Raw genomic sequence first — 20766 nt, forward strand, 5'->3', positions numbered from 1 at the left:
TAATAGGTCATAGTATTCCTATGTTTTTACATCCTTGTCATCAGACTTCATATTTTATTTATAATTTATTCCAAGCATTTCATTAACTGCCATAATTGTAATTAAAACTCCCTATTAATAGCATAGCAATCACCCCATTTCTTTTGGTTGCCATTCCCCTAAAATTGCAAAAAAAAAAAAAAAAAAGTAAATTACATATCCAATAATGTATATATGAAAAATATAAATATAAATATATATGTATAAAAATATTGGTATATTATTTACCAAAAAAATTAACAAAAATAGGTCAGTTACTTTGTAATTGAAATTTCCGTACATTTTTCAGGCATTAAAAATAGGTACATAATAATTTATAGAAAATAGGTATGTCGTATAATTGAAATTTATGCACATTTTTTTATAAATTAAAAATAGGTACATTATTTAGAAGAAAAAAATAAGTGCATTATACTAGGTAAATTGTTTTACTAGGTATACATTATTAGAGAAAAAAAAATAGGTACATTATTTAGAGAAAAATATATATACAAAATTTAGCAAAAAACTAGGTTCATTATATTAGGTAAATTGTTTTACTAGGTACATTATTAGAGAAAAAAAAATAGGTACATTATTTGGAGAGAAAAAATAAGTTCATTTAGAAAAAATAGGTTCATTAAAAAAAATGTTTTTCAAAAAACAAATAATAAATAGATTATCAAATTATTTTTCAACATAATTAGAATGTACACTATTATTCATAAAACTATAATAAAATAGAATACTAGTCGTATAATTCATAAAAGGAAAACAACATTAATTCCTAAATTTAATATTGAATTTAAATTACTAATAAGTTAAATAGATTACTAGTCGTAATTCATAAAAGGAAAACAACATTAATTCAAAAATAGATTACTAGTCGTAAATAGATTACTAATACTTTAATATGGAATTTAATATTTAATTTTAAATAAGTTTCTTAATTAATTCCTACATCCATTATAACTATTTGGAGATCTTTCCAAATTCAACGTGTGTCATTAGTTACACCCCCTCATAACACAATAACTTATAAATAGGGGTAGGTTTGGAATCCGAAAAATACAATAAATCAGATTTTAAGTTATATTAGGTAACTTGCTTAGTTGGATCCTAGTCATCGGGTATTATTTGAAAAAATTGGGTATTTTAAATAGAAAACTAAAGGAAAGGGTTGTAGGTGATTTAAAATGAATTTTATGGGTCTAAGCTCAATTTACTAATTATTTTAATGTTTTTTTGGACAAAGATGAGTTATGTCGAACACATCGTGACATACATTATATCATATCATATACACATATAAGTGTTTGACCTTCCAGACCAATCGTCCCAAATTCATACAACTTGCAACCTTCCTTTTTATAAACGCAACTGTCTTTGCTTCTTTGGGGATCAGAATAATTGGCAAAAGCTCTGTAGCACCGTTATGTGATCAATCATGGACGCCTATATGGTGTTTTTGTTTCTTTTGTTGACACTATTTTCTCAATTAGGATCATCAGCATCCTATAGTACAATGAGCATGGGCTCATCTCTCTCTGTGGAAAATCCAGCTGATATTTTGATCTCACCAAATGGCATGTTTTCAGCTGGGTTTTTTCAAGTAGGTGAAAATGCATATTGCTTTGCAATATGGTTCACTGAGCCATCCCCAACTCACAACCTCACCGTGGTTTGGACGGCAAACCGTGATGAGCCAGTCAACGGTAGGAGCTCCAAGCTCACCCTCCAAAAAAACGGAAATCTTATTCTCACAGATGCTGGCAAATCCACCATCTGGTCCTCCAACACTGTTTCAGCTTCATTAGCCCGATTGCGTCTCAACGACACTGGCAATCTTGTTCTACTCACTGTCAAGGGTGTTGCTTTGTGGGAAAGCTTTGCTTCACCAACAGACACCCTTTTACCTCACCAACCACTTACAAGGAACACCAAGCTTCTCTCTTCAAGAAGCCTCACCAACTATTCCTCTGGCTTCTACTCACTCTTTTTCGACAATGACAACACTCTCCGCCTTCTGTACGATGGCCCTGAAGTTTCAAGCATTTACTGGCCTGATCCTTGGCTTCTTAGTATCCAAGCTGGGAGGTCCACTTACAACAACAGTAGAATTGCCAAGTTTGATAACTTGGGCAATTTTAGTGCATCCGATGATTTCACCATTTTGTCATCGGATTATGGTGCAAAGCGGCAGAGAATAGTGAAGATGGATGCTGATGGTAATGTTCGAATGTACAGTCGAAAGCAGCCGGGAGATACTTGGGTTGTTACATGGGAAGCAGTTTTGCAACCGTGCAAAATTCATGGAATTTGTGGGGCTAATAGTTGGTGCAACTATGTTCCTAGTTTTGGTAGGAAATGCTCATGTGTTCCAGGCTATGTGATTAGAAATAAAAATGATTGGATTTATGGTTGTCAACCAGAATTTAATCTGTCCCACAACAATAGTATTGCTGCTCGTGATCAGTTTGATTTTATGTTCATTCCTCGTGTTGAGATCTATGGGTTCGATTTCGGGATCTTTTATAATTACACCTGGGAAAAGTGCAAAAATTTCTGCCTGGATTTGGGAAACTGTACAGGGTTCCACTTCAAACATGACTCAGGTGGTGGTGGTTTTTATAATTGCTTCCCAAAGATGCAATTACGAAATGGATACCGTTCGCCTGGTTTTGATGGAGACCTGTATGTGAAACTACCCAAATCAATCCTTTCTTCCTATAATGTCACGGAAGCTGAAGAATCCAACAGTATTTGCTCAGACAAACTTACAAGCCAGCTTGACAGAACATATGAAAAAAGCAACACAAATCAGTCTGTCAAGTTTATGCTGGAATTCGCATCTGGGCTAGGAGCACTTGAGGTTGTTTGTGTCTTTCTTGTTTGGTTTTTTCTGACTAGAAGAAACGGTGGAGATCAAGTAGATTCAGATGATGTGGTCACACAAGGCTACCTTCATGCTGCCACTGGATTCAGAAGATTTAGTTACTCTGAGTTGAAAAAGGCCACAAGAGGTTTCAAAGAAGAGATTGGAAGGGGAGGGGGAGGAATTGTGTACAAAGGCGTATTGTCTGATCAACGAATCGTGGCAATCAAGCAATTGAATGGTGCTAACCAAGGGGAAGCAGAGTTCCTTGCAGAGGTGAGCCTTATTGGGAAGCTGTACCACATGAACTTAATTGAGATGTGGGGATATTGTATGGAAGGAAAGCATAGGCTTTTGGTGTATGAGTACATGGAGCATGGTTCCTTGGCGGAGAAGCTATCTTCCGAGGTGCTTGATTTGAAGACAAAGTTTGAAATTGCAGTGGGCACAGCAAAAGGACTAGCTTATTTACATGAAGAATGTTTGGAATGGGTTTTGCATTGTGATGTGAAGCCTCAGAACATACTCTTGGACTCTAATTACAACCCAAAAGTGGCTGATTTTGGATTGTCCAAGCTACTAAACAGAAGTGAGTTTAGCAACTCAAACTTCTCAAGAATAAGAGGAACTAGAGGTTACATGGCTCCAGAGTGGGTTCACAATATGCCCATCACCTCCAAAGTGGATGTATACAGCTATGGGATTGTTGTGTTGGAAATGCTCACAGGAAAAAGCGCAATGGAAAGTGTTCATGGAGTAGAAGGTGGAGGTGACACACAGAAAAGGATGCTGGCTACATGGGTGAGGGAGAAAATGAATGGAGCATTTGCAGATGCAAAGAGCCCAATAGGAGCTGAATATGAAAAGGGTGAGCTGGAAATTCTTGTAAAAGTTGCTCTTCAATGTACAGAGGAAGACAAAGATGCAAGACCCACCATGAGCGAAGTGGTTCAGATGCTTCTTCATCATGAAAACAATTTATTGTAATTATTATTAAGGGTGACTTGTTCATAATAATGGTTTGATTTCTTCCTCTGCTCAGATCAATCTGACCAGCTGACTGTGATGTTGGTAATAATACATGTATATATCTTGATTTCTTCTTTCTGCTCAAATCTATAAAATTTGCATTATTGAACTATGATAATCTATAAGCTCTTTGTTCTGGTATAGAACGAATAACCTCATTCTCCTTCCCTAAATTTTACGTTCTGATGCTTAAGAATATGCATCAACCTGTAATTCAAACAATGAAATGGAGGGCTGTTTGTCACTTTCATTAAAACTTTTAATAGACACAGTCTTGAAGGATCAATGAACCTTGAAAGAATAGGAAATTAACATTAAATTTTCATAAACCCACACTATCAAATGTGTGAACAAGTTTAGATTCCCCTCTTCCTTTGCCCTCTTCTAAAAGACACGTAAGGCCCATCACCCTCACCATAACCATAAAACGACATAGAACGACTCTATTCACAATAGACGCACAATAAGTTCATGGACTTTTATAAACTTCCAATTAGACCCCTCTACAAATAAATATTAAAGTTCTTAACCCACAATTAGTTTGGTTCTATTTGATTTAGCATATTTGGAAATTGTTTAAACCAACCAAATCACTTATATTAATTTCATTATTTTTTACACTTTGACTAATTTTTTAATTTTTTATCACCTATATTAACGTGTAATCAACTATTTAATACCAAAAATCAAAATTCCTAAACCATTCGAATTTGATTATAAGGTAAGAATGAAGTATTGTTCAATTTGCAGTATCCACTTTGGTTTGATATATGTAAGAGAAGATAAAATATTTGGTTAATTGCTATAAAGATAAAGTAGTTTCGTTTGATTATGCTACTATATAATTTGAGGTCTAAACCGAAATAATTTGAACCATTATGTTTTTCATTATTTCAATTTGTGATTTGAGCCCACCCTTTGTTGTTTGAAGACTGTATCTGAAAACTTTTTATAGCCAAAGATACTGCTATATATATTAGGGCTTATTTGGTATTCAACTTGAATCCAAATTTTTAAACTCAAAAATAGAATTTGAGGTCAAAACAAAGAAAACCTGTTTGGTAACCCTATTTTTTAAAACTCAAACTCAAGAACAACTCAAAAACACCACAATTATTAAAAACAAAAAATATATGTTTCTTCAGGTTTTTTTCTTACAACCAACCATGCCTCTCTCTCTCTCTCTCTCTCTCTCTCTCTCTTCCTAAGATTTCCAAACTTAGCATAATCAACATTGCAATGATAGTCGGTTTGGGTTTAAGGTTTTCTTTATACCTAAGTCGATGGCCAAAAGTGACTAGAGGTGGCCGGATTTTAAGGTTTCCAGACCAGAAAACCCTTGATTTCTCCGATGTCGGTTTTGGTTTTCCGGCGATGTATGGGGCCGGATCTTTGGCGGAAAAGATAGAAGAGAGGTTGGGGAAACTTTTTCATGAAGGGACTCCGACCAAAGGTGGCAGGATATGGTCGTACAGAACTGAGAAAGTTCGGCACCAACAAGGTAATTTTTGGGCTGTTTTTCCAACTGAAAATTTGAGCTATCCTTTGGCTAATTGGGTCGGATATTCTATGGGTTTTGTAGAGGAGGATGTGAGGAGTAATTTTCGTGAAGGTTACGGCGGCAACGGAGGTTGGACGATGCCGAAAAATGGGTTGGAAGTGGCGGCGCCATTGTTCACACATGAGAGAGAGAGAGAGAGAGAGAGAGAGTCGGAGAGAGAGAGCTAACTGAGGTTTTAAAATTTCACTTTGCAAAAATTACGGTTGTGCCATTATACTTCCGTAAACTATAACTTCTTCGATTTGAGTTGGAATTGAGTCTGCCGCCTATCTACAAACTCGCATCGATGAGCTCCACGCAACGGTGCAACTCAATTTCTCAAATTCCTTTCTGAACAAAAAGTGACCAAAATACCCATATCCTAAGGACAAAAATGTAATTTGAAAAGAAAATGTTTTCAAGAATTCACCAAAACAAGTTCTCAAATTTTTAAGATTTGAAAACAATTTTCAAGTTGCATACCAAACAAGTTTTTGAATCTTAAAAATGGATTTGAGAACTCCTTACTTTTAAGAAAAAACAAAGTTTTTGAGTTTCCTATTTAAAGATACCAAATTCCCCCTTAATATTTCAGAGGGGCCATTTAAAAGCAGCTTCCCACTGCTTGCCTCCTCATTATTTCCACTACTTGGAAGAACAAAAGTCTAACGGGTACAATGCTCATAATCACGTGTTTTCTTATTTCATGCATGAATAATTATTATTTTCTTCTTCCTTTTTTAATTCATTTCAACTGTAGGATATGCAATTTGCCTAAGTGCCATGAGGAGCCACTGAGTGCCATGAGGGGAGGGGGAATCCACACGGCTGTGGTGGGGACCCATTGGCGCAATTTGCATATTCTTTAATCCAAGGCAGATGCTTAATTCTCCCCAACGACAACATTTCAACCGCGGCGGCTGCCATTGCAACAACCCAAAACACTCGAATGGTCAAAGGAGTACAAATTAAACCAAGAGCCTTTATATAGTTCAAACGCCTTCATGCAAGTTGCAACCTTAGACTTTTATATGCAAAATATTTTGCTTCTTTGGGATTAGACTACATTCATTTGCTAATTACCTACTTTGATTTCAATTAAACTCATGGCTGCTACATTTTTGTGCCTTGCTCTTCTTTTTCTGTCACAGTTTTCTCTACTGGCATCATCAGCATCCAACAATTTGAGCCTGGGCTCATCTCTGTCAGTGGAAAATGAAGCTGATACCTTGATCTCACCAAATGGTCTATTTTCAGCTGGATTTTTTCCGGTAGGCGAAAATGCCTATTGCTTTGGAATATGGTACACAGAGCCAGCCGCCCCAGCTCAAAACCTCACCGTGGTTTGGATAGCAAATCGTGACGAGCCAGTCAACGGTAGGAGCTCCAAGCTCACCCTGCAAGGAAATGGTAATCTTATTCTAACCGATGCTGGGAAATATACCATTTGGTCTTCCAACACTGTTTCAAATTCATTAGACCGATTAAGTCTCAACGACAATGGCAATCTTGTTCTGCTAACTCTCAAGGGTGTTGCTTTGTGGGAAAGCTTTGCTTCCCCAACAGATACCCTTTTGCCTCAACAACAACTTACTAGGAACACAAAGCTTGTCTCTTCAAGAAGCCTCACCAACTATTCATCTGGATTTTACTCGCTTTTTTTCGATAATGACAACACTCTTCGCCTTCTTTACGATGGCCCTGAGGTCTCAAGCATTTACTGGCATGACCCTTGGCTTCTAAGTTTGCAAGCTAGAAGGACACCATACAACAACACTAGAGTTGCAGTTTTAGATGCCATGGGAAACTTTAGTGCATCAGATGGTCTTATTGTTATCGCAGCGGATTATGGCACGAATTTGCAGAGAAGATTGAAGGCAGATGTTGATGGTAATCTCCGATTGTACAGTCGAAAACAGGCCGGAGATACTTGGGTTGTTTCATGGCAAGCCATTCAACAACCGTGCAAAATTCATGGCATTTGTGGGCCTAATGGTTTGTGCACCTATGATCCTAGTTCTGTTAGAAAATGCTCATGCCTTCCGGGCTATGAGATGAGAAACAAATTTGACTGGGCTTATGGATGTCAACCTGCAACTGATGGTTTCAATTTATCCTGCAAAAGTAGTGATCGTGATCAGTTTGATTTTATGTACCTTCCAAGGGTTGAATATTACGGATATGATTACTCGATCTTTGTTAATACAACCTTAGAAAAGTGCAAAGCTTTATGCTTGGAGTTGTGCAGCTGTCCAGGTTTTCACTACAAGTTTGGTGGTGGTCATCATAATTGTTATCCCAAGACCCAATTTCGAAATGGATACCGTGCCCCGGGCTTTCAAGGAGAGCTGTATCTGAAACTGCCCAAATCAATCCTGTCTTCCTATAATGCTACCACAAAAGAATCCAATATGTGCTCAAGCAAGCTCACAAGCCAGCTTGACAGAACATATGAAAAAAGCAACACAAATCAGTCTGTCAAGTTTATGCTGGAATTCGCATCTGGGCTAGGAGCACTTGAGGTTGTTTGTGTCTTTCTTGTTTGGTTTTTTCTGACTAGAAGAAACGGTGGAGATCAAGTAGATTCAGATGATGTGGTCACACAAGGCTACCTTCAAGCTGCCACTGGATTCAGAAGATTCAGTTACTCAGAGTTGAAAAAGGCCACAAGAGGTTTCAAAGAAGAGATTGGCAGGGGAGGGGGAGGAATTGTGTACAAAGGCGTATTGTGTGATGAACGAATCGCGGCAATCAAACAATTGAATGGTGCTAACCAAGGGGAAGCAGAGTTTCTTGCAGAGGTGAGCCTTATTGGGAAGCTGTACCACATGAACTTAATTGAGATGTGGGGATATTGTGCGGAAGGAAAGCATAGGCTTTTGGTGTATGAGTACATGGAGCATGGTTCCTTGGCGGAGAAGTTATCTTCCAAGGTGCTTGATTTGAAGACAAAGTTTGAAATTGCAGTGGGCACAGCAAAAGGACTAGCTTATTTACATGAAGAATGTTTGGAGTGGGTTTTGCATTGTGATGTGAAGCCTCAGAACATACTGTTGGACTCTAATTACAACCCAAAAGTGGCTGATTTTGGATTGTCCAAGCTACTGAACAGAAGTGAGGTCAGCAACTCAAACTTCTCAAGAATAAGAGGAACCAGAGGTTACATGGCACCAGAGTGGGTTCACAACATGGCCATCACTTCCAAAGTGGATGTTTACAGCTATGGGATTGTTGTGCTGGAAATGCTGACTGGAAAGAGGCCAGCAGAAAGTGTTCAAGCAATAGAAGGTGGAGGGGAGACCGAGAAAAAGATGATGGTTACTACATGGGTGAAGGAGAAGATGCATGGTGCATTTACAAAGGCAGAGAGCCAGATGGGAGCAGATTATGAACAGGGTAGACTTGAAATGCTTGTTAAAGTGGCTCTTCAATGCTTAGAGGAAGACAGAGATGCAAGACCTACCATGAGTCAAGTAGTTGAGATGCTTCTGCATCATGAAAATAATTTATAACATTATGCTGGGATGTCTGTATGGTCTTGAATTTTCTTAAATCAAAATTTGCATTACCCGGTAATTAATGAATGTCTAATTTCTCTCCCAAATCTCTTAAAAATATAGTCGACATACCCACCCAGCCCAGTGGCTGAGAATTCCCCTTGTGATTCAAATGGTTTTAAATGTTTTATCCAAATCATCAAGATTTGAAAACAAGATGACCGGACTGGGTCATACCCAATTAAACCGTTGACAACTGCGTTTACTTGAGCTGTCACCATTTCATCTCCATAGGACAACGAAGACTTTACAGCTTTGAATTTTCTTTCAATTAAGATTATTATTATTTTTTCCATTTTTAATTAGAAATTTAATTTTCCATTTTTAATTAGAGAATTGAAGAGAAACAAGATTCCTTAATAGCCCAATTTCCATCCACCCACTTGGCCTCCATTTTATCATATGAGAAAAGCCTCATCATCATCCGCAGTTCGTCCCTCTGTACACTACCAAAATTATTTTCACTACAATTTAAAAACGCCCCAAATTTAAAAAAAAGAAAGGAAATTGACGGAAATTTAATTAACAGAGTTCATGCTGCTTTTGGGCTAATTCCAAACTTTTGGTTCCGGGTCGGACTCTGGATCATCTCGATGATCTCTCACTAGGACTACTACGTCATTCTATTCGGTTGCGGCCGCTACTCGATTTTGCTAATCCCAATACGCTTTACGACGGCGTTTCTAATGGCTTCGGTGTGCATGCACAGCCCCGTCTGCTCAACCCCAGACATGTAGTGCCTCACTTCCTTTCTGATCATCTCCTGCATCACATCCAAGAATTCTGAGCTGAAGAACTGCTGATCGTACCCCATCTCACTGTTTTGGTTGCTCTGACGTGGCAGCTGGGCTCCCGCCACGGCGAGTGCTGCCTCTTGCGGTTGTTGTACCATCGAGGTCGGGCTCACACCCGGGTTGGATCCGAACCCGGACGCCAACTGATTCGACCCGTCACTCGAGTCGGATCCGGGCAGTGAGAGGCTGAGAGAGGTCGGCGGATCGACAGCCGAAGACGAGGCCTCCATCGGCGGAGCAATGAGGGGTCCGGTTCTCGCAAGCGGCCTGAAAACTTGAGTCGGCGACACAATACCGGGCAGACTCGAATCGCTCATATCTGATCCGGAAGGGCTACCCGGGTTCAAATAAAGACCCGAAACAGCCGTAACCGCACCGACACTGGCGGATCGTTTGTGAGCCGGATGGGAATGGACGTCCGGGGTCAAATCTTCGGACATGGATGAGCATTTGCGCTTGAGCGTGGAGTTCCAGTGGTTCTTTATGGCGTTATCGGTGCGACCATTGAGCAAGCGAGCGATGGTGGCCCACTTGTTCCCGAACCGGGCGTGGGCCCGGATTATAGTATCGTCCTCATCAGGACTGAAAGGGCGGTGCTCCACCTCCGGAGAGAGCTGGTTGCACCACCGTAGACGGCAAGACTTGCCAGATCGACCAGGGATCGATTTGCTGATCAGAGACCAGTTTCTAGGGCCGTAGTTCTTCACCAGTTTCTGTAACGCTTCGTCTTCTTCGGGGCTCCACGGACCCTTTATCCGATCCGCTACTTTCTTTGTGGAAGCCATAGAAAGTCCTTAACCTTCTTCTTCTTCTTCTAAAATATTTAAGCTAAAAAAATGAAAACAAATCTAAGAAAAATAATAAAAAGGATAATTTAATTTCAGTTGAAAGTTTTGTACAAGAGAGAGAAGGGTTTAAGAAGGAGGTGGTGGAGGCGGAGCCTCACCTTGTTCTGACTGAGAGAGAAGGGCGTGTTACAGGTAGGGTATATATACGAAAGGATAGAGGTGACCGATTATAGCCGGTGCGAATGACCGGTCTTAGCCGTTGCGAGTGGGGATTCTTACAGGCAAGGCAGTTACTAGCATACAGCTGTCAAACTAACACGCGTCGCTTCCTACCCCCTCCAACTTACACGTAGAAAATACAATCACTCCATCTGTTTTCGCTTTTATTATTTTTTGATTATTTTTAAAATATGAAAAACAAACAAACAAAAAAGTGAAAACCAAAATTAGCTTTGCCCAATTGCCTAATTGCCTACTCCCCCCCCCCCTACTGTTCTAACTATTTCTTTTCCACACACTAGAATCTTGTAAAGTCATCTCAAAGCTGAACAAGAGGCTCCTAGACGATGATGATGATCAAAGGTGGGCCCACATTCCTGAAGTTGAATGCATCTTGACTAGCTTCAATCATCAACGTCCATTTCATTTTCTTTTTTCCGTATAATTTCTTATTAATTTGAATATTTACCGTTTAACAATATTCATTAAATTCAGTAACTATAACTGAGAAGTGAGAGGTAAAAACCGTAACAGTAAACAGTTGAAGGGCTTGGTTCCCACCACGTCTCTAAAACCGCGGGATTTAAATGTTGAATGACCGTTTTGGAAGTTAAACGGTGATTGGGGAGCGGACGTTAACTTATTATTTTTTTCTTAAATACTTAATTTGAAAACAAACGTGGGGGTTTAAGATAAAGAGAGTGATCTTATCGGAAATTTTTAAATTTTTTGACAATTAAAATTAAGATTAAAGCTTAATCAAAAGAAGAGTACGGTTCGGTTTAGTTGGGAGGTGGGGTTGGAATTGGACGGGAGCGTAAGCGGATGGATGACTTTGACCAAAAGCCAGGCTGGCGAGCATTTTGGCGGGGAGGGAGGGTGGGGGGATATTTTTTAATGGGAGTGGGAAACGGACGCACGGAAGTGTTGAGCTGGATCACAAAACGACAAAGTTGAGTAGCAGAATCGGGGTAGGAACGGTACTGAAATTCTGTCAGACCAGCCTGTAAAACCCGGGCCCACACTCCAGTGGACAGTGGGCCCCTCCCCACCCCTAACTGCCTATTTCTCCCACCGACACGTGTCAGTCACGCTCCCCTGAACTGCCAAAACCGACTCCACCGTCTAACCAGCTTAATTTATTGGTATGCTGTTTGCTCCCTTCCTGGTTGCTTCGTCCGTTTGGACTTTGTTATATTTAATATTTGTCCGGAAATTAAATTTGAATCTGGTGGAGGTGGTCTTAGGAATATTATAGTAACGTGTTACAACTTACAACCAAAACCAATGTCATCATTAATAGAAATATAATCTTCTATGCCTCGACAACAAGATAGTCTGGTGGTGTGACGTATTATGGATACTCTGTATTTTCTTTTTTTTTTCGGTTACAAGCTACTCTGTATTTTCATTTAACCATAAACAAACAAATATGTCAGTTGTCAATAACCTACTATCTACAAAAGAATTGAATTTAGGTACATTGGATTGTTGAAGCGGTTATTTGGATAAAATTTTCAATATCATCCTAACACCGTCATATTATACTTTAAAGTAGTAATACTTCTTTAATTCTTCTATTTTACCCTCTTAACCTTAAATTTGATGTTTAGGCCTTCTCATATTTCTAAATGTGTCATGGTGGCCCCGTCACCGCCCCTATCCCCAATAAAATAAAAATAATTTCAGGAATTCCCATCCTCGTTTTCTTCCAGGGGGGCTACCTCCCAAACCCACCCCGAATCTTTGATTTTTTTTTTTATATAAAAAAAATATTTATCCTACACTATAACACTTAAATAATTACCCCACTCTAACTAACACCGAGGCCTTTTGTGATAAAACCCCACACCTGAGGATTGTGCAGGTGGTAAAGTGGGGACAGTATCGGTGTTGTTGGAGTGGGCCCTCGGCCCGTTAACCTGGAAAATTTGACAATTTCATCTTAAATTATCATTCAACTCAACAAATCAAAATAATCTCAATTTAATTTGACAATACTAAAAATAAATTATATTATATCATGGCTATATATTTAAAAAAATTAAAAAATTTCATTACTTATCGGGTCTTTATGGGGATGGGGATAACAATACCGTTCCCATTAGGGTTGGAGATCTTATGAGGACCCTAACTGACAAAGATTTATGCCATCCCCAAATGTGCCGTTTTCTACCACGTCTATTAATTGTTATGTCAAATTCAGGGGCATTTATGTCCATTCAATTAGGATTTGATTTGACCCACTTTAACCCTAATTGACCCGATCCATTCTTCCCTCCATACCCCAATTTCACTTGGTAAATTCAATAATTTTTGCATAATAAAGATGACTCTTTGTAAAGTAAATTGATGTTTATGCCTGTAAAACTAACACAAAATTGTAACATATTTGATGAAATGGGACACATTCACACGTTTTGAAAACTAACATAAAATTGTAACATACTTGATGGACAGGAGCAAGCGCATTAACACTTTTTGAAAGATTAGGAAGGTTCAAAATCAAAATGAAAGTTTAGAGAACAAAGTGTAAAAAGGTCTATAATTCTCGGAGTATTGCTAAAATTTAATAAATGTTAAAATAAAATTGTAACATAAATATTTGTCAAATTATTAGTTCCGTGTAAGGGACATGAAGGCAGGAGCGTGGGAGTGAATTTGGGAAAGAGAAACAGAAAAAACGGAAAAGCAAAGAGAGGAAAGCAACAAAGAGAAGAAAGTAAAGAAAAAGAGGGAGGGGAGGAGGAGGGTGAGTAGTCCCCCTATCTTCAACAGTTGCTCTCAACTTCAACATGCAAAAATTCGTTACGCGGGAAACAGCTGTCTATAATTTTTTTAACCACGTATGCACGCGCACTGTTACGGTTACCCACGCTCTCTCACGTGCCAACCCGCACCGGTCTTTCCTACCTAACCCTGTCCTTTACCCGTACTCCTCACGTGACCTCGTCTGGCACACGAGTGCAGCGCACGTGAGGACCGCACCTCCACGCCCCACGGGCACCACTTGATGAATATAAAAGTCCAAAGTAACGGTCAAGTCGTCACCTGCCCAAGGTACTGATGGCCGCCAAAGCCACAAATTTTATAATGCAAATTGCAATGTGAATGCGTTTTGTTAATTGAAGGTCCGTCGTTTTATAGTTAGCCAAAGGCCCAAAGTGCATGCCTCACTGAAATAGATGGATTTTGATTTGCTGCTGTTTTTTCTTTCGTTTTTTTAAAGACAAGTTGGCAACAAAATATCCCAATTAAAATCAATAATAATAAGGAGGGATATTGTTTAATTAATTTTGGTATGCTCATACATGCGATCCATGTGATTTGTTAATTAAGGTTGGGGTACGAATATTATTCCAGAATGTGGGGGCACTCTCCACTCCACTGGTGCATAGCTTTTTTGCAACACCATATGCCTTGGATTCTCTAGAAAGCAATACCTTCTCCATTGGGTTTAATATCTGTGGGAGTGGGACAATTGTACTCGTCTTTTAAGTTTTAACTGCAACTCGACTCTCCTCAATGTATTTTGCTCTCAAAATGAAAGGTTCGGTCTTTTTTCTCTTTTGGGCAGAAAAAAAGTTAAAGAGTCTTATAATAATAGTCAAAGAGTATGTGATCAAAAAATAACATGTCAGAGAATAGAAAGAGCAGCTATATTTTCATATACGTACGTACAGTCGTCACATCAAAATCTTGTGTTTTTAGGCGTTGGATGGTTTTGGATTTTTGGTGTTTGGCGTTGAGCAAGCTCACATGTATTGTCCTTTAATGTTTTGGATGCCATTTTTAAGCAGAGATTCCAGGGGCAGTACTCATCTTTTCTGTTATGTCCTCACCTTCATATTTGTCTAACAATCCAACGACTGGATCTTCCTCTCTCTATTTACGAATTGGATCCGTCGGCGGTGGCAGGGTTGTATTAATTTGCGGGATATAAACAACTTGTACGTGGTGAGAAAAGTCATGCATGCACTGTGAACTTGAGGGTCTTCTTCGATAAACATAAACCCTAGCAAATGAAATGATGTAGAACCCTCGTCGCTCCTCAGGTTCCTTTGCTTTGATGGTTAATTGCTGTATCCAGGCTCCTGAGCAGCTAAGTCCACATAAAGTTTTGTCTTTTTTATCTTACTAACTATAGCATATCATAATATCCAACGGTTGAAGAGTCTTCATGCACAATTATTCCAATAAGACGTTTTAAAGAAACAAAAATATTGAGAACCTCAAACAAACTTAATAATATTATACACCTCTCCTCTTGTGGGGGAAAATAGAAAAGATTGTTCAATGCACTCTCAAAAGACTTATCTGCAGTCCAGTAAACAAGCGCATGGGCCCAGTCATGCTTCACCTTCAAATGGGCCCACACATCCGGGAGAATTTTTCTTTGGCTGGGCCAAAAGCCCAGACGCTTAGGCATCATTCAAAAGAGATAAGGCCCTGTTTGGTGGGCTGGACTGGACTGGATTTTTCCAATTAAAATGGATTATAGTCCTAACCGTTGTTTGGTGAATCTAAATAGCACATTGGACTGGTTGTGACTTATTTTTTTGCTCCGGATAAGAATCCATCGTATGAGGGTTTTGTAAACCCAAGCTGAACCATGGGTTTCGAAGCCTCCGCCTCCTCCTTCACATCTCATCGCCTCTGCTTTGCGTCTTTGCTCTTCGTCGCCTCTGCCTCTGCCTCCTCTTCACGTCTCATCTCTTCGTCTCTCTATACGTCGTTTCTCTTCGTCACCTCCGCCTCCTCCTAGTGATTTCATCTTCTCTACGTCATTCTTCTTTGCATCTGTTCTATTCGTCTGATGGTTGGTGGCTGACAAAAACGAGTTTTTGTCATTCAATCTTCAGAAAACCGAGATTGTGCAGAAGTTTCGCCTTCAAAATTCAAACCCAAGTGAGTATTTTTTTGTTCATTATGCTAATATTCTGCATTATCTTTTTAGGTTTTGATTTGGGATTTTCTAGGGTCATTGATTTGGGGCTTTCTAGGGTCTTTGATTTGGGTTTGTTCAGATAGTCTCATATCTGTTTGGTTGCTGAAGAAACAAGTGGAAATGAGAATCAAATTGAATCCATTGAATATCACTTTTTATTTGCCTTTCAGAAATCGAAAACCCACCTTTCATTTTGTTTGGTAAATTATTGAGATAACCAACTGCTGAATTTTGAAGGATTGGAAACACAGTAATATATTTGGTTTCATTGGATAGAGTAGTAAAGTAAATGGGTTCTTCTTATCTGTTATTGGTCACCTGGGAGAGGTGGAAATAGATGATTACTGCCTTTTTGCAGATGATGAATGGTTCAAATCTGGTGGTTGAATTGCAGGGTGTTGAGCACTATTAGAATTGCATCTGTTAGAATTAGAGAAACAACGTTTATTTTTGAGTCTGTTAGTTTATGTTTGAGTATAAAAAAAGAAAGTGACAGATTATGATTTTGTTATTGCTATTGCCAATATTGTTAACATGCATGGTTGTTACTTTATGTAGATGTCTAAGGGTAAGGCTAATAGATATGTATGGCAAGCCAATGAAGAGGAAGCATTGTTAAATATCCTTGATGAATTAGTTGCGAGTGGTCAACGTTGTGATGCCGGCACATTCAAAGCGGGAACGATGAAATTGGTAGAAACTAAACTTAGATTATTGATCCCACATACACCTATTAGAGTTAAACCCCATTTGGATTCTAAATTGAAGAGATTGAAGAAAGATTATAGTATTGTTGTTGACATGTTAAACCAAAGTGGTTTTGCTTTGATTAATGAGAAGAAATGTGTAGAGGTTGATAGCGATGAGGTGTGGAATGCTTATGCAGAGGTTGGTAATTCATCATTCTATTTTTTTTGTTTTTTCTAATTTAGTTCATGTTTTGGTTGGATTAACAAATCTTAGTTTTATTTTATTGCAGCACCATAATGATGCTGTTGGGTGGAGAGATAAATCTTTTGCAAAGTTTGATAGGCTTCGAAAAGTATTTGGCAAGGACCGTGCAACCGGAAATTCTGCTTTAGCTCCAGCTGAGATGGTTCTAGATGATGATGATGAAGCATCTGAGAGTAACATTCCTGATGTACAGTTGGATGGGAGCCATCATACTGATCAAACTCAAGCTCAATCCAAATCATCATCATCAAGAAACAAAAGGGTAAGACAAGGAAATAAAATGGTTGATGGTTTGGGAAGAATTGCCAATGCATTTGAGAGTATGATGGAGAACTCTGATGCCAAAGTGCAAAGGTTGGTTGAGAGCTTAAAGGAGCAGAATGCAGATGATGATCTTAAATTTGTTGGAGATGAGTTAAAAAAGATGGAATTTTCTATTTCAGATAGAATCTCTTTGCTGACTTTATTTACTGATTCGGCAAAAGTGCGTGTGTTCAAGACATTAGATGAGGGTGATGATAGGTACGAGTATGTGACGACACTTCTTAGAGATTATAGATCTCGTTGTTGAAATGTAGTTTTGAGTTTTTACTTTGTTATATTTTGAACTTTTTGTATTTTGATGGGCAAAAGCCAAATAGGTATTTTAATTTCTTTGTTAAATTTGGATATGTTTTTAGCTATTTTAGAATTAGCATGTGATGGGGCTTTCTAAATTTTAATTATGTACATTTTTTTTAAATTTTTTTTTTTTGGACGAAATTAATTTTTTTATATTAGATAATTTAATATGCACTAAAAAAATTAATTTTTGTTGGAGGTCCAGTCCATTCCAGTCTTGTCTTGTACCAAACAGTGCACTGGACTTAAGTTCAGTCCAGTCCAAAGTTAAGTAAAGCACCAAACAATAGACTCAAAGTCTGGTCCAGTCCTAACCAGCCCAGTCCAACACTCCAAGCCCAATCCAGTCTTGTCCAATCCGGCCCACCAAACAGGGCCTAAATGTTCCTAAATGCTGCTAAGGTATCATTCAAAACTGTTGCCATGACGCTTAGGCATTGAACAGGGCGGCATCATTCTGGCTAGGCATTATTTGAGCATTGACTTAGAGACCTTGTTAAGATTTAAAAATAATTAAGAGAAGAAAGGTTTATTTGATGTGGAGTAAGATTCCTTCCTCCAATGAAGAATCATATGACCTTTAGCTAACAAAATCCCATATCAGAAGCAAAGCTTTTTGCTTTCAAAAATGGGAGGAGCTTCCAACTTTTGAGAGAAAGAGAGTGAGAGAGCCCACACCACACCACTCTGTCCCCACGATGCTGCTTTTCCTCTTGCATTTCTTCTCCCTTGTGGCCCAAGCCTACTCGGCATCTCAACCAACTACGACCCACCCACACCAACCACAACAACAACAAACAGAGCAATACACGAAAAACATATTCATTCTCGCCGGCCAGAGCAACATGGCGGGACGGGGTGGCGTCGTAAACGACACTGTCACAGGCATCGCCACCTGGGACGGCGTCGTTCCGCCAGAGTGCCGCCCCAACCCGTCCATCCTCCGCCTCAGCGCTGACCTCACGTGGGTCGAGGCACGTGAGCCTCTCCACGCCGACATCGATGCGAAAAAGACCAATGGGATTGGACCCGGCATGGCCTTTGCCAACGCGATCTTGGTGGCTAACCGCTCTGGCGCCGGGGGCGTGCTTGGTTTAGTGCCCTGTGCAGTGGGTGGGACCAACATAACCCAGTGGACACGTGGTTCTTTCTTGTACAATCAGATGATCAGGAGAGCCAAGGCTGCGTTGAACAATGGCGGTACGATCAGAGCAGTGCTCTGGTATCAGGGTGAGAGCGATACGGCTAACAGAGAAGACGCCAAGTCTTACAAAAACAGAGTGGAAACTTTCTTTGGGGACGTACGCATGGATCTGCAATCTCCAGCTCTCCCAATAATCCAGGTACCATTAATTAATTACTTAATTTAATTTCACTCCTTTTCTTCTCTGAAAATTCTGTTACTTGGGTTTTCGATCTTGGATCTTGCTTGTTAATCCAATCAAAAAGCTTCATATGACATGACATTTGGTACTTCAATGAAAATGTAAATAGTTTATTAATTTTATATGCTTCTTTGTTATGTCCGCAGTAGGTAAGGTATATTTAATTTGGACCATTCCCATGAAAACCTAGTACGAGTTGGTATTCTTAATGTGATAAATATACATATATATATTTAGGGATATCTTTATACGGTCTATCACGCATTCTATTTCAATTATCTGAACAGTTTAGTTTTTATATATAATTTTAGTAGTTATTTAAAATCAAAGCATTTCCAAGCAGAATTGAAATGGACAGAAAGAATTGATCCTAGGTTAGGCAAGCATTGGTTTTATGAAACAAAATAAATCAAATAATGTCGTTTATTTTTGTGACATATATGTAGGTGGCTCTAGCATCTGGGGAAGAAGCAGCTTTCATAGAGATAGTTAGGGAAGCCCAACTGGGAGTTGACTTTCTAAACGTGCGAACCGTTGACGCCAAGGGTTTGCCATTGGAACCTGATGCTTTGCACCTCACCACCCCAGCCCAGGTTCGGCTTGGCCAAATGCTGGCTGCTGCATATCTTCAATTTCTGCCAAGCTCCTCCACTACCGGTACCAGTGATGCTCCTAGAACACTTTCTAATTTTGTTTCCAATTCGGTAATTTTTCTGCTTCTGAAATTTTTTAGCATAACCATAAGCTAACTTGTTAGTTCCTTCCATCGTAGGGTCCAAAATTCAAATTGTTTGGCTTTAGGGTAAAGGCCAAACTAATGCCCTGTACTCCATGCCATATATATCAATTTTTGGAGATGTGATAGCATTAGTGATAGAGTCATGCACCCATAATGGGTGACACACTCAATAATGTCCACATGCAATTGATGATAGCATATTCTTAATTCTAATGGTACGAGACCTGAGTAATTCTAATTAAATTATATTCAACAAAAATATTTCTAGTAACTATGTCTAGATATTATGACAGTTTTATGTAGGGGTGGGCATCCAGGGGCGGAGCCATAGCCAGGCCTGCCATGGCCCTGGCCCCCAATTTAATTTTTAATCTATTGTAATATATTATAAAATATATGTTATAGCAATACAATTACTGTAATTAGATTAGTGATGGCCCTCCCAATTGAAGATAAAAAAATCTATGTGGAAGTGATTTTAAAATTTTGGCCCCTCCATGCTAAGAATCCTAGCTCCGCCACTGTGGGCATCAATCCAGCTGAACCGATGAAACTGGATGAACCAAACCATAATTACCGATTTGGTTTGGTTTTAACTAAGAAAAAGTCAAATAATTTGAAAATCGAACCAGACCATATATGGTTTGATTCGGTTTGGTTTTGAGCTTTTATAAATCGGTCTAAACCAAATCGGACTGTTTATGTGTATATTTATTTATTTATATTTTATTTTACATGTGTAATACTCTAATTAGTTAATAACTATATATGAATATTTGAATTGAGCTATATTAGTTAGTGAAATATAAAGTTTTATGACATTTTGAGCTTTAAGATAGTTTCGTACTCTAGAAAATGATTTATGTATGAAATAAGTTGTGAATTTGTTGGTTATAATTGGGCTAACAATGTTGGAAAATGCAAAAAGAAAGAGAATTGGGCTTAGGCCCAAATCGGCTGAACCAAACCGAACCAAATCATCTTAAATGGATTTGGTTTGGTTTGATTTCCTTTATAAATTTTATCCAAATCGAATCAAACCAAACCGTCATATTGTAATTGATTCGGTCATGATTTTAAGGTGAAACCCATCCAATCCGAACCGTGCCCACCTCTAGTTTTATAGAAGGGCTACTACATATATGCTCAAGATTATGACAGTTTTTTTTAAAGTAAGTAGGAAGCTATGGCCTATTTATACGTATGTGTCTCAATCAAATTTCATTGGAATGTTAAGAAGAGACAAGAAGCAAGAAGGATGAGCCCAATCAGCATACTCTTGCTTTGTTGTTTTGGGTC

At 38.8% G+C, this 20766-nt stretch overlaps 5 protein-coding genes across 5 annotated transcripts; 4 read left to right on the top strand and 1 right to left on the bottom strand.

Moving 5' to 3' along the window:
• Positions 1-1444: 1444 nt before the first annotated feature.
• LOC110761926 (putative receptor protein kinase ZmPK1) lies at positions 1445-3991 on the top strand. The gene has a single exon (XM_021964506.2). The coding sequence runs from the start codon at positions 1466-1468 to the stop codon at positions 3878-3880; it is 2415 nt and encodes an 804-aa protein (XP_021820198.2). The 5' UTR covers positions 1445-1465; the 3' UTR covers positions 3881-3991.
• A 2274-nt stretch (positions 3992-6265) lies between these two features.
• Positions 6266-9076, top strand: LOC110761934 (putative receptor protein kinase ZmPK1). The gene has a single exon (XM_021964516.2). The coding sequence runs from the start codon at positions 6569-6571 to the stop codon at positions 8972-8974; it is 2406 nt and encodes an 801-aa protein (XP_021820208.2). The 5' UTR covers positions 6266-6568; the 3' UTR covers positions 8975-9076.
• Positions 9077-9355: 279 nt separating this feature from the next.
• Positions 9356-10781, bottom strand: LOC110761936 (transcription factor MYB44-like). Its single transcript, XM_021964517.2, has one exon. It carries the CDS (start codon positions 10596-10598, stop codon positions 9660-9662), a length of 939 nt encoding a protein of 312 aa, XP_021820209.1. The 5' UTR covers positions 10599-10781; the 3' UTR covers positions 9356-9659.
• A 5545-nt stretch (positions 10782-16326) lies between these two features.
• Positions 16327-17293, top strand: LOC148297971 (uncharacterized). Its single transcript, XM_088249245.1, has 2 exons — positions 16327-16656; positions 16748-17293. The coding sequence occupies exons 1-2, from the start codon at positions 16327-16329 to the stop codon at positions 17291-17293; spliced, it is 876 nt and encodes a 291-aa protein (XP_088105371.1).
• Positions 17294-17874: 581 nt separating this feature from the next.
• Positions 17875-19680, top strand: LOC110761937 (putative carbohydrate esterase At4g34215). The gene is made up of 2 exons (XM_021964518.2): positions 17875-18686; positions 19175-19680. Exons 1-2 carry the CDS (start codon positions 18042-18044, stop codon positions 19475-19477), a joined length of 948 nt encoding a protein of 315 aa, XP_021820210.1. The 5' UTR covers positions 17875-18041; the 3' UTR covers positions 19478-19680.
• Positions 19681-20766: the final 1086 nt, after the last annotated feature.

Source organism: Prunus avium, chromosome 1 (genome assembly GCF_965620075.1).
Source record: "Prunus avium chromosome 1, drPruAviu1.hap1.1, whole genome shotgun sequence".
Taxonomy (NCBI): domain Eukaryota; kingdom Viridiplantae; phylum Streptophyta; class Magnoliopsida; order Rosales; family Rosaceae; genus Prunus; species Prunus avium.

What these genes read in the sequence shown, in the direction of transcription:
- LOC110761926 (XM_021964506.2), top strand. Translation starts at nt 1,466, where the DNA reads ATGGACGCCTATATGGTGTTTTTGTTTCTTTTGTTGACACTATTTTCT.
- LOC110761934 (XM_021964516.2), top strand. Translation starts at nt 6,569, where the DNA reads ATGGCTGCTACATTTTTGTGCCTTGCTCTTCTTTTTCTGTCACAGTTT.
- LOC110761936 (XM_021964517.2), bottom strand. Translation starts at nt 10,598, where the DNA reads ATGGCTTCCACAAAGAAAGTAGCGGATCGGATAAAGGGTCCGTGGAGC.
- LOC148297971 (XM_088249245.1), top strand. Translation starts at nt 16,327, where the DNA reads ATGTCTAAGGGTAAGGCTAATAGATATGTATGGCAAGCCAATGAAGAG. An exon ending in TGTGGAATGCTTATGCAGAG is followed by an intron (nt 16,657 to 16,747) that starts GTTGGTAATTCA and finishes ATTTTATTGCAG; the next exon opens with CACCATAATGATGCTGTTGG.
- LOC110761937 (XM_021964518.2), top strand. Translation starts at nt 18,042, where the DNA reads ATGCTGCTTTTCCTCTTGCATTTCTTCTCCCTTGTGGCCCAAGCCTAC. An exon ending in CAGCTCTCCCAATAATCCAG is followed by an intron (nt 18,687 to 19,174) that starts GTACCATTAATT and finishes ACATATATGTAG; the next exon opens with GTGGCTCTAGCATCTGGGGA.